The sequence below is a fragment of the Hibiscus syriacus genome, unplaced genomic scaffold, assembly GCF_006381635.1.
Source record: "Hibiscus syriacus cultivar Baekdansim isolate YM2019G1 unplaced genomic scaffold, ASM638163v2 tig00110319_pilon, whole genome shotgun sequence".
In the NCBI taxonomy this organism is placed as follows: Eukaryota; Viridiplantae; Streptophyta; class Magnoliopsida; order Malvales; family Malvaceae; genus Hibiscus; species Hibiscus syriacus.
The window spans coordinates 2,784,129-2,797,042 of record NW_024062678.1 but is presented as its reverse complement, the minus strand read 5'-3'; the positions used below and the strand labels follow the sequence as shown (position 1 = coordinate 2,797,042).

The 12,914-nt window shown below is 41.1% G+C and overlaps 1 protein-coding gene across 1 annotated transcript; it reads left to right on the top strand.

Annotated features, from left to right (window-relative positions):
- Nucleotides 1-201: 201 nt before the first annotated feature.
- LOC120117371 (primary amine oxidase-like) lies at nucleotides 202-11,760 on the top strand. The gene is made up of 4 exons (XM_039137652.1): nucleotides 202-1,571; nucleotides 10,144-10,257; nucleotides 10,834-11,384; nucleotides 11,461-11,760. Exons 1-4 carry the CDS (start codon nucleotides 237-239, stop codon nucleotides 11,594-11,596), a joined length of 2,136 nt encoding a protein of 711 aa, XP_038993583.1. The 5' UTR covers nucleotides 202-236; the 3' UTR covers nucleotides 11,597-11,760.
- The last annotated feature ends 1,154 nt before the right edge of the window (nucleotides 11,761-12,914 follow it).

Genomic DNA, 12,914 nt, shown 5'->3' with positions numbered 1-12,914 from the left:
TATAAAATTAAAAAAAATTACAATATATATATATTTATGAATTCTAACATTTCTGATAATATATACATATACCCTGCTATCTTTAAATTCTTTGATAAAATATTAGCAGATATGCACATACACCAACCACGTTTGCATCGATCCGCATGTAAACCAAATTGGTAGCTTGTCCAGATTCCTAAAGCATCTCTTATTTGATATTATAATCATCTTCATTCACCCGCAAAAAAACAGTCATGGAATCTAAATCCTTTCGTTTCCTCTTTTCCTTCATCATCATAGCTTTCCTGCTCCATCACACATGGACTCACCTCCCTTACGCGCCACCCCCTGACCTCACCACCCTCATCGACTGCGCCACTAACTCTCACTGGTGCACCTCCAAGAACCGGTTCCAGTCCAAACAACCCACAGTCACCAAAGAGCCAGGTGCCACCATCTCCCACCGTAGCCGCTGCCACGAGTCAGCTGTCCCCCGCCACCCACTCGACCCACTCACTGTCCTAGAGTTTAACAAGGTTCGCTCCATTCTCTCTTTCCACGCGCTCTTCAATTCATCCAATAACTACGCGTTCCATTCCGTCGTCCTAGAAGAACCCGACAAAGACCTAGTCCGTAAATGGGAAAAAGGCCAACCACTCTTCCCCAGAATAGCCTCCGTCGTCGCACGCGCCAATGGGGTGTCACACGTGTTGACCGTCAACCTAGAAACTGACGAAGTGAACGTTCGAAACACGGCTCCTCTGACGGGTTACCCGACGATGACGATAGAAGACATGACATCGTCTTCTTGGGCTCCACTTTCGGACGCCGAGTTCAACCATACGATCATCCAACGAGGGGTCAATCTTGATGATTTGGCGTGCCTGCCGATCTCCTTGGGTTGGTTCGGGAAAAAAGAGGAGAATCGGAGGTTAATCAAGGTCCAGTGCTACTCCATGAAAGACACTGCAAACTTTTACATGAAACCAATCGAAGGGTTAACTGTTTTACTGGATATGGACACCAAAGAAGTGGTGGAGATATCGGATACGGGTCGGTCCATTCCGATACCAAAAGCCACCAACACCGACTACCGTTTCTCGGAGCAGAAGAAGCTTCAGCAGGAACTCAAATTAATAAACCCCATATCCATTGAACAGCCCAAGGGTCCAAGTTTTATCATAGAAGATGAACATTTGGTGAAATGGGCAAATTGGGAATTTCATTTGAAACCCGACCCGAGAGCAGGTGTGGTGATTTCTCGGGCTAAGGTCCGTGACCTTGATGGTGAGGTGATGAGGGATGTAATGTACAAAGGCTTTACGTCTGAATTGTTTGTTCCTTACATGGACCCCACTGATGCATGGTATTTTAAGACGTACATGGATGCGGGTGCATACGGCTTCGGGTTGCAAGCTATGCCACTTGACTCGCTTAATGACTGTCCAAGAAATGCGTATTATATGGATGTGGTGTTCGCCGCCGGTGATGGGGTGCCCTATGTCCGATCAAACATGATATGCGTGTTTGACCGCTACGCCGGTGATATAGGGTGGCGGCATGCCGAGAGTCCAATCACGGGTATGGAGGTAAGAAGTTCTCCTTTGTCAAGTATAAAAATAGAAAAATAAATTAAATGTAGGAGACTTGCATCATTGGGATATGATTTGTTTTGTTCTTGTAACCCCCTAGACCCGGCCTATGCGTTTCGACTAAGTCTAGTGGATCACATTATGATTATTAAAGACATTTTTCGAAACCGTTATTCCATCAATATAAAATCACATTATAAATAACATGAAATTATAAACAAATTATACTATCAAAATCCAACTCGTAAATATAGTACCAATAAATAATAATTTAATTTAAAACACGTCTTCAAATTCAATATCACAATAAACCGAGCAGTATTAGCAAAAGAGTTATCATTATAAAATCCGATATTTTAAAATAAGGTCCATGTCACCAAAATAAAGTCAACTTGCCAGATAAAAACATTACAATTTGATTTACTTCAAGAGATATGTTGATCCTCCAAGTGCTCGTACCAAGGTATCTAACCAACAGTATCTGAAAGGGGAAAACATTTTCAAAAGGTGAGCTAGGCTCAGTGTGTCCCAACATTTCCATAAAATCACAATAGGTACAAATCATAGTCCAGTAATCTCACAAATTCGTAAAAGAGTTTAACTTTTTGAAAATCATAGTTTAAACCCTTTTCTGGTACACCATCAGTAGTTGCCAAAATTATTTTCCATATAGCTTACTTTATGCACATAGCAAAAAGAAAGCCGACTTAAGGATAGGCTCTGAAGCTTGTATCCTTAAGCCCAAGTCAATAAGTCCATATAGCTTACCCTAAGCACACAGCAAAAAGAAAGCCGACCTAATGAAACATCTTGGGGCCCTCAAGAGTCACATTAGGCCCAGTTAGCTTGATCAGAGCTATTCCATCGTATTTCAATTCCAAAATTCAATTGCACCGTGACATAAATTCCATCAATCCAAAAACATGGTAATCATATACCATTTCAAAACAAAAATTAGATAGCAGCCATATTCCATAAATTGTCACATTAAATTGGTGCATCCATAAAACAATAGCCAATGAATTCGGTGTACCACATATTAAAACCAATAAAACAGTTCAATAATAAGCAGGGAACACACCTCGACAATAGGTTCAAATAGCAAATTTACTGATTGCTGGTTTCACCACGCTCTGCTACAATTTTCGAACGGGTGAATACTGGCACACGTGGTTTAACTGATCTAGAAGAGCTGGGTCGAGCTGTCAAACGATCCGGAGAGTCTCTTGTACCTTCAAACAATAATAATCTATCAGTCTCAAATCCTATTTAATTGTTCAAAGCTAGTCTTCTTAAGTATATAAGCATTTTTCGAGTTTGACTATCAATTTGGGGTATTTTTGAGTATGAATTTGGCCAAACGGATTGCGGAAACGGAATCAGGACGTCGAAAAATATAAAGTATGACTTTTCAGAAATTTAGATTCTTGGTCAAAGTCAAAGTCAACCACTTTGACCGTCGATTTGGAGACATTCGGGTTTGAATTTGGCGAAACGGACTGCGGAAATGGATTTGGCACGTCGAAAACTATCAGGATAGGTATACTCGGAAAAGATTTACGGTCGTTTAAGGGTCGGTCAAAGCCATTTTAAGTTTTAGTCAAAGAAAGTCAACGGTCAACGGTCACGGTCAACGGTCAACGGTCGGGTCAACAGTCGGGTCGGGTCAACAGTCGGGTCGGGTCAACCCGGTTCAGACCGGTCAAACCGGTTCAGACCGGTCAAACCGGTTCGAACCGGTCAAACCGGTTCAAAACTGGTCAAACCGGTTTTCCAGCAGCTCACTCTCCCTGCGGCGGCGCGTGCGGCGCGTGAACAGTGCCACGGTGTCGGAAAATTCCCGGAAAAATTTCTAAAAATTATTTTGAGCGATTTCGAGATACTTACAACGATCGGTTCAAATTTTTGAACGGCGGAGAGCTCGTATTTCAACTCGGCCGAATCTTTGACTGCTCCACCTCCTCACGCGCCGCCGTCGACGGCGAACAAGGTTGACACCGGCGGACTCGCAACGACACAAGGAACACGATGGTGCAGGAGGTGTCGTAAACGGAACAACGATCGGCGGTGAATTTAAGTTTTTCCCGACGATAGAGCTAAAAAAAACGACGATGCTTTGACTGAAAATTCCCGACGTTTGGCAGCGTTTCACTTCAATTAATTTGAAGGGTTTGTTCCTCGCTTGATGATGAACACAACGGTGGTTTCAATTTTACGATTGGACGTCGAACGGCGTCGGAATCGGCTTTGAAGTAGAGTGCGGGAGGAGGAATTTCACAATTGTTTTTGTTTTGAAAACAGAAAACCATTCATACGTTATATTAAATTTTCTACCGACACTAAAAGGAGTAATGCAGGGCTTGGTCCCTGAATTTCCTTTAACTTCTAAAATGGCCTACAATTTTGAAAACTTCCGATTTAATCCTCAAATTTTGCCAAATTACTTAATTAATTTTTTTTTCTCTAAATTTTATTTCGGGTTGTTACAATTCTCCCCCTCTACAAGAAATTTCGTCCTCGAAATTTACCTTATGAGAATAGTTGAGGAAACTGAGCCTCCATGACTCCAATGTCTCCCAAGTAGCTTCTGAGGGGCCTCGATTACTCCACTGAACTTTGACCATTGGAATTCGCCTATTCCGAAGAACTCTTTCATCTCTTTCTAAAATCTGAATGGGCTCCTCCTCATATGACAAATCCGGTCTCAGCTCTACTTCTTCAACCTGAATAATGTGACCTGGATCTGGACGGTATCGCCTTAACATAGACACATGAAAAACATCATGAATACGACTGAGGTGTGAAGGCAACTCAAGCTGATAAGCAACAGGTCCAACTTTCTTCAGAATACGATACGGCCCAATAAATCGTGGACTCAATTACCCTTACGCCGAATCTCAATACTTTCTTCCACAGTGAAACTTTTAAGAAGACCTGATCACCAACTCAAATTGTATATCTTTCCTTCTCTGATCTGCATAAGACTTCTGCCTATCAAATGCTCTTTCAAACGGTCACGTATAAATCTGACTGTGTCCTCCGTCTCTCGCACTAACTCAGGTCCCAACGTTTTCCTATCACGCAACTCAGTCCAACAGATCGGAGTGCGACATTTACGCCCATAGAGTGCTTCATAGGGTGCCATACGAATACTAGTCTGATAACTGTTATTGTAAGCAAATTCAGCCAAAGGCAAAAATTTCTCCCAGCTACCATGAAAATCGATTACGCAACCTCGCAACATATCCTCAAGTATCTGAATCACTCTCTCAGATTGACCATCAGTTTGTGGGTGAAAGGATGTGCTATAATCCAATCTTGTTCCCAAAGCCGTATGTAGCGCCTTCCAAATCTCGAAGTAAATCTCGGATCTCGATCAGAAATATAGACAATGGAACACCATGCAATCTAACAATCTCTGAAATATACAATCTTGCCAGCTTGTCCAAAGTATAATTTACTCGCACAGGAATGAAGTGAGCTGACTTTGTAAGTCTGTCAACAATCACCCAAACTGAATCTTTTTTCGAAGAAGTCATAGGGCAAGCTAGTAACAAAATCCATAGTAATACGTTCCCATTTCCATTCAGGAATCTTAATAGGCTGTAACAAACCTGATGGATGTTGATGTTCTGCCTTAACTTGTTGACAAGTCAAACACCTCGCTACAAAATTTGAGATGTCCTTCTTTATGTCGATCCAATGATACCTCTCTCTCTCAAATTCCGATACATCTTATCTCCACCGGGGTGCATAGCATATGGACTACTATGAGCCTCAGTAAGGATAGTCTGTCTCAACTCAGCATCATCAGGCACACAATACCGACCTTTGAAGCATTGAACTTCATCCCGGTCAAGGGCGTAATCTGAGCTTGTCCCCTGCTCTACTTGCTCAAAGATGGGAAGCAAGGAGCTATCAAAGGGCTGCTTAGCCTTGATCTCATCAACCAAGGTCGGCTTAACTTGCAATTCTGCTAACAAAGTGCCATCATCATATAAATTCATCCTGGCCATTAAAGATCTCAACTCCTATACCGTCTTTCGACTCAAAGCATCCGCTACAATGTTAGCTTTACCAGGGTGATAATCAATCACACAATCATAATCCTTCAGAAGCTCTAGCCAGCGCCGTTGTCTCAAATTAAGCTCCTTCTGGGTCAGGAGATACTTTAAGCTCTTATGATCCATGAAAATATAACACTTCTCTCCATAAAGATAGTGTCTCCAAATCTTCAAGGCAAAAATCACTGCTGCTAACTCCAAATCGTGAGTAGGATAATTACACTCATGAGGTCGCAGCTGACGGATGCATAAGCCACCACTTTACCTTCTGCATTAAAACACAGCCAAGTCCTGAGTGTGAAGCATCACTATACACTGTAAAATTCTGCCCCGGAGCCTGGCCTCGCCCCAGTCAAACGGCACATTCTTCCTTAACAACTTTGTCAAAGGATAAGCAATGATCGAGAAGCCCTCAACAAAACGTCGATAATAACCAGCCAAGCCCAAGAAACTGCGGATCTCAGATACGTTCTTAGGTCGTTTTCAATTCATAATAGCCTCTATCTTGCTGGGATCGACTTGAACACCTCGCGCAGAAATAATATGCCCCAGAAATGACACTTCTTGAAGCCAAAATTCACACTTGCTTAATTTGGCATATAGACGATGCTCTCTCAAAGTCCGCAGAACGATCTTCAAATGCTCGTCATGCTCTGCCTCAGTACGAGAATAGATCAGAATATCGTCAATGAAGACCACCACAAATTGATCCAAATATGGTCGGAACACCCGATTCATCAAATCCATGAAAGCTGCAGGAGCGTTCGTCAACCAAAAGGCATCACTAAGAATTCATAATGACCATATCTAGTGCGAATAGCCGTTTTTGCAATATCTGATCCTTTAACTTTCAATTGATAATACCCCGAACGAAGATCAATCTTAGAGATACAATAGCTCCTCGCAATTGATCAAATAAATCATCAATCCTGGGTAGTGGGTATTTATTCTTGACCGTCATCTTGTTCAATTTCCGATAGTCAATACATAATCTTAGCGACCCATCCTTCTTTTTCACGAACAGAACTGGAGCTCCCCATGGTGAAGTACTATGTCGGATAAATCCTCGATCGAATAATTCTTGCAATTGGACTTTCAACTCTTTAAGTTCCCTTGGAGCCATACGATAAGGTGCCATAGAAATAGGTGACGATCCCAGATAAGTCTCATCTCGAACTCTACCTCTCTATCAGGAGGTAACCCAGGCAACTCCTCCGGAAAAACATCAGGAAACTCGCTAACTGTACGAATCTCCTCGATCGTGGACAATGCACCCTTGGTGTTCAAAATACAAGCAATGAAGGTCTCATATCCCTTCCGGATCATACGATCAATTTCCATCGCTGAAACTATATTGGAGAGATAACCACGCGTTCACCAATTAACACAACAGTCCGACCATCTGAAGTCTTCAGAGTAGCCCGCTTGTATTCGCAATCCAGCTTTACCTTGTGTTTATTCAACCAATCCATTCCAAAATTAATCGAACTCCTCTAAAGGAAGCTCCATAAATCAGCGAGAAAAATTTCTCCCTGAACCTCGAGAGGACAACGCCGGAATACTTTATTCACTAATACCGCTTGTCCTACTGGACTTGTAACTGTACATTTTTTCAGTGTTCTCGATCGGAATCTGAAGGTTTCGAGATACTGAGCTCGATACATAGGAGTGAGTGCAATAACCTCAGGCTCATCTCTGTCATCACGACGTCTAGTTGCATAAACCAAAGCTGGCTGTCTAGCCTCAGAACCTGTGGCCCTCTATTTTGCTGAGGTCGGGCTCTACTGTCTGTCCTGGACGCTGATCCTCGAGTCTTTCCTTGACTACAATATCTAATTGGGGTCTGTACTGTAGTCTGCGAACGCACAGGAGTTTGGGTAGGTCTGCTCAAACGAAACTAACTGAGGACAATCCCTCCGATAATGACCACTAGATCCACACTGATAGCAAAGACCCATCTTCTTACGACACTCTCCTGAGTGCTGTTTACCACAATACTCACAAAGGGGCCCATTATAATACGACGAGGAACCGCCTCGACTGACAGCTAAAGGTGAGGATGCTGCAGGCCTGAAACGTGTATTGCTTCTCTGAGGGGCTGAAGTACGAGTCCTCTTTCCGGACTGTGCTGAGACTCCATCGGGCCTGAAAATTTCTTAGATCGACTTGATCACACGCTCTCTACCAGAAGCTAAAACCTCCACCTCTTCCGCATCTTTGGCTCTGCCCACCAGCACATCAATATCTCATCCTGATGGTTACAACTTGCCTACGCAGCTCGTATCTGAGTCCAAGGGCAAATTTACGACATCGATCTCTCTCCGTAGGTACCATACTGAATCCATACTTCAGCAATTTCAGGAACTCGATCTCATATTCAGAAACAGTCATGTCTCCCTGAACCAAGTCTTGAAACTGTTCGTCTCTGAGCTAAGTAGCGCTCTCCCAGAAAACGACTCCGAAAGCGATCCTTAAAGAAATTCCAGGTCAAACGATCGGTAGGAACACTACTGGTCACTGACTCCCACCAAGTGTAGGCATTACCATCTAACATTGCTACAGCACCCAGATATCTCTTAGTTGAGTCCAAACCCAACTGATCCATGCGTCTCTCTGTATCCTGGAGCCAATCCTCAGCTTCAGTAAGAGCTCCACCAATCTGTCCCCCGAAGTTCTAACTCCATTGGAAATCAACGTCTGTGAAATAGGAACCTCAGATACAACACCAGTAGCTCTAAACTGCTCCCTGTATTAACTGCAAACTGTCTACTAAAATTCTCATCCAATGCAACTCCAGTAGACTCTGACTCAATATCGTCGCTCCTATGATCGGTGTAGTCATGCCAATACCATCGGTAGGTGGCATATTCGTTGTGTCGTAGGAGCAGGATCACCTATTGGAGGTGGGGATCTACTCGTATCTCATCGGATCTGCAAATCTAGTTACTCGACCTCGTCCACGACTAATTCGACGACCACGTCTAGCACTCATTTTGGTAGATCTCGATTACTACAGAAGATAAACTTAAGGTTAGATATTTGGAGTCTCGAACATAGTTAAAATATTAATAACTTTGTGACATGGCCTTAGTAACTCGTTTTGTAAAATATTTTAAAATTGTATTTCAATGTGGACTCATACACAGTCCGAGGGTTAAAAACCAAAAGCTCTGATACCAATAAATGTAACCCCCTAGACCCGGCCTATGCGTTTCGACTAAGTCTAGTATATCACATTATATTAAAGACATTTTTCGAAACCGTTATTCCATCAATATAAATCACATTATAAATAACATGAAATTATAAACAAATTATACTATCAAAATCCAACTCTAAATAGTACCAATAATAATATTTAATTTAAAACACGTATTCAATTCAATCACAATAAACCGAGCAGTATTAGCAAAAGTTATCATTATAAAATCCGATATTTTAAAATAAGGTCCATGTCACCAAAATAAAGTCAACTTGCCAGATAAAACATTACAATTTGATTTACTTCAAGAGATATGTTGATCCTCCAAGTGCTCGTACCAAGGTATCTAACCAACAGTATCTGAAAGGGGAAAACATTTTCAAAAGGTAGCTAGGCTCAGTAGATTTACGGTCGTTTAAGGGTCGGTCAAAGCCATTTTAAGTTTAGTCAAAGAAAGTCAACGTCACACGTTCACGGTCAACGGTCGGGTCAACAGCGGGTCGGTCAACCCGGTTCAGACCGGTCAAATCGGTTCAGACCGTCAAACCGTTCGAACCGTCAAACCGGTTCAAAACTGTTAAACCGGTTTTCCAGCAGCTCACTCTCCCTGCGGCGGCGCGTGCGGCGCGTGAACAGTGCCACAGTGTCGGAAAATTCCCGGAAAAATTTCTAAAATTATTTTGAGCGATTTCGAGATACTTACAACGATCGGTTCAAATTTTTGAACGGCGGAGAGCTCGTATTTCAACTCGGCCGAATCTTGACTGCTCCACCTCCTCACGCGCCGCCGTCGACGGCGAACAAGGTTGCACCGGACTCGCAACGACACAGGAACACGATGGTGCAGGAGGTGTCGTAAACGGAACACGATCGGCGGTGAATTTAAGTTTTCCCGACGATAGAGCTAAAAAACGACGATGCTTTGACTGAAATTCCCGACGTTTGGCAGTGTTTCACTTCAATTAATTTGAAGGGTTTGTTCCTCGCTTGATGATGACACAACGTGGTTTCAATTTTACGATTGGACGTCGAACGACGTCGGAATCGGCTTTGAAGTAGAGTGCGGGAGGATTTCACAATTGTTTTCTGTTTGAAAACAGAAAACCATTCATACGTTTATATTAAATTTTCTGCCGACACTAAAAGGAGTAATGCAGGGCTTGGTCCCTGAATTTCCTTTAACTTCTAAAATGGCCTACAATTTTAAAAACTTCCGATTTAATCCTCAAATTTTACCAAATTATTTAATTAATTTTTTTTCCTCTAAATTTTATTCCGGGTTGTTACAGTTCTTATTTGGCAGATTAAGGAAGTGCGGCCAAAGGTGACTTTGGTGGCTCGAATGGCTGCATCAGTTGCTAACTATGATTATATTGTTGATTGGGAGTTCCAAACAGATGGACTCATCATGATTAAGGTAATTATTTATTTACTTTTTCAAAATTCTTTCTTTTCCAAGTAAGCCCTTATCATCTTTTGAGGAACAAAAAATCAAGGATATTTTCTGCCAACTTTATCTTTCAAATGTTTCACAAAAATACATGGTCTTAATTACAATTAATCGTGTGGTCTGTTGATATATTAACAATTGTGTTATCTGATGATTCAAATTACGACATACTTGTGAAATATATATGGTATAATATTAAAAATTTCTTAGGGTTTGATTAAATAATCATTTTGACCTCTAACCTTTTATTTTGAAGTAAAAAAGGCACCATATAAATGAAAATTGTTAGTTAATGAACGATTAACGTTTCAAAATATGAGTCTTTTTATCTCGAAATGAAACTTTGAGGGTAAAAATGTTCTAAAAAAATAAGAGTCAAAGTGATTATTCAGTCAAACGTTAGGAGTATTTTTACTCTAAAAATGAAATGTTAGAGGCCAAAATGCTCTAGAAAAGAATATAGTCCAAAATGCCTATTTCAGTAAATATTAAGGATTAATTTTGATATTTTACCTATATATATTTCCAATTTATTGAACATAGGTTGGACTGAGCGGCATTTTGATGGTGAAAGGGAGTGAATATGACAACATGAATCAAGTGAAAGAAGGGCAAGAAAATCTCTTCGACACCCTTTTGTCTGAAAACGTTATCGGTGTCATCCATGATCATTTCATCACCTTCTACTTGGACATGGACATCGACGACTCTGATAATTCCTTTGTTAAAGTAAATATCAAGAGACAAGACACTTCTCCCGGTGAGTCACCGAGGAAAAGCTACCTCAAAGCTATCAGAAATGTTGCTAAAATAGAGAAAGATGCTCAAGTTCAGCTTAAACTCTATGACCCATCGGAGTTTCATGTGATCAATCCAACCAAGAAGACAAGGGTCGGGAACCCCGTCGGATATAAGGTGGTTCCTTTCGGCACCGCCGCTAGTTTGCTCGATCATGATGATCCACCACAGAGAAGAGGTGCATTCACAAATAACCAAATATGGGTCACTCCATATAACATAAGTGAGCAATGGGCTGGTGGATTGTTTGTTTACCAGAGCCAGGGTGATGACACTCTTGTTGTTTGGTCTGAAAGGTAAAAAAAAAAGATTGTTCTTTAACTTCAAATTGATCATTACAGAGCATGTACTCATTTAAATGTTTTTTTTCAGGGATCGACCGATAGAGAACAAGGACATTGTGGTTTGGTATACATTAGGCTTCCATCACATACCCTGCCAGGAGGATTTTCCTATAATGCCGACGGTGTCGTCGAGCTTCGATCTGAACCCGGTTAACTTCTTCTAGAGCAACCCGATTCTTCGAACTCCGCCGAACGTTGAGAAGGACTTACCGGTATGCAGGGCTGCTGCTTCAGCATGAAAATTAAGTTTTATGTTTCATCTTCGTTAATGGTTAGTTAGTATTTTCACGCAGAGTAGTCAGGAATAACTGAGATGGGGATTGAGATGTAGCCAACGTGGAAATTCATGCTTAAATAAGATTGAAATAGTAACTTATGTAATGGTTGATTCTAGTTCCCTAGCAAGATTGGAATGTTGATGCATCAAACAGGGATTTAAATAACGATTGCGATCGAGTTTTTGGTTATGCTATGTTTGATGTGATTGTGAATATAACGGACGTTATTGAAGTAATTACGAGTATCACGATCGTACAATAGCGATATCGAAGGACACTGCTACCATTATATTGCAGGCATTATTGCAGCCGCATACCGCTATTTTATGTTTGGTAAAATAGACTGCTGCAAAACGAGGCGTTAGCACTGACTGGAAAATATTAAATAAAATAATCAATCAGAATGATAACTTTGTCGTGGTAATCCACTGCCTTAGAAGCAAATTCGCCCTGATGTGTGTAATCGCTACAATAGACGAACAACCCCCTGAGGTTAACACGGCTCTCCAAGAATTCGTACACCCGAAAACTGGAGTGAACTTGGTGGTATTGCTCTTTTCTCAACTCAAACAACACTCAAAAGATAGGAGTGTTTCAAAGCAAATGTTTGCTTGGGATATATCAAAGTGAATGAAATTGCCCTTTATTTGTAGGCTAAATAGTGAGGGCAAAATAGTCACTTCCAAATCACAATTTAATTCTATTACAAATTGAGCATTACCAACATTCCCCCACTAATGCGAAAGAATTCTTTCGTAAAGATGAGAGCAATGAAGTTAAAACATAAGAAGAGCAATAGCGAGATTAGTTGCTTAAGCACCAGTGAACGTATCTGGAACTAGTACATAGTCATTCTCTTAGATAAGTGAAACTAGTCTGGAACTTTCTAAGATTGGGGTAAACTCATAACACACAACTAACCCCTTCATCCACCAAAGTTCTCGATGTGTCTACAAAGAATATATACAAAAGCGTATATATATTTAGCCCTATTTCCTCAGGATTCTAATAAGTGTACTAGAAAAACGGCCCAACGTTTTTCATAGAAGGTGGCTAATCCTTCTCACTTACGTGGGTTATTTCATCAAGTTTATATCAACATAAACTACTCAAATTGAGCTATGAAATAATTAAGAGCTTTTATAATAGCTCAACCTCACAAAGGGTATGGTGACTTTTTTCAAGTTCATTATTAGTGAACCAC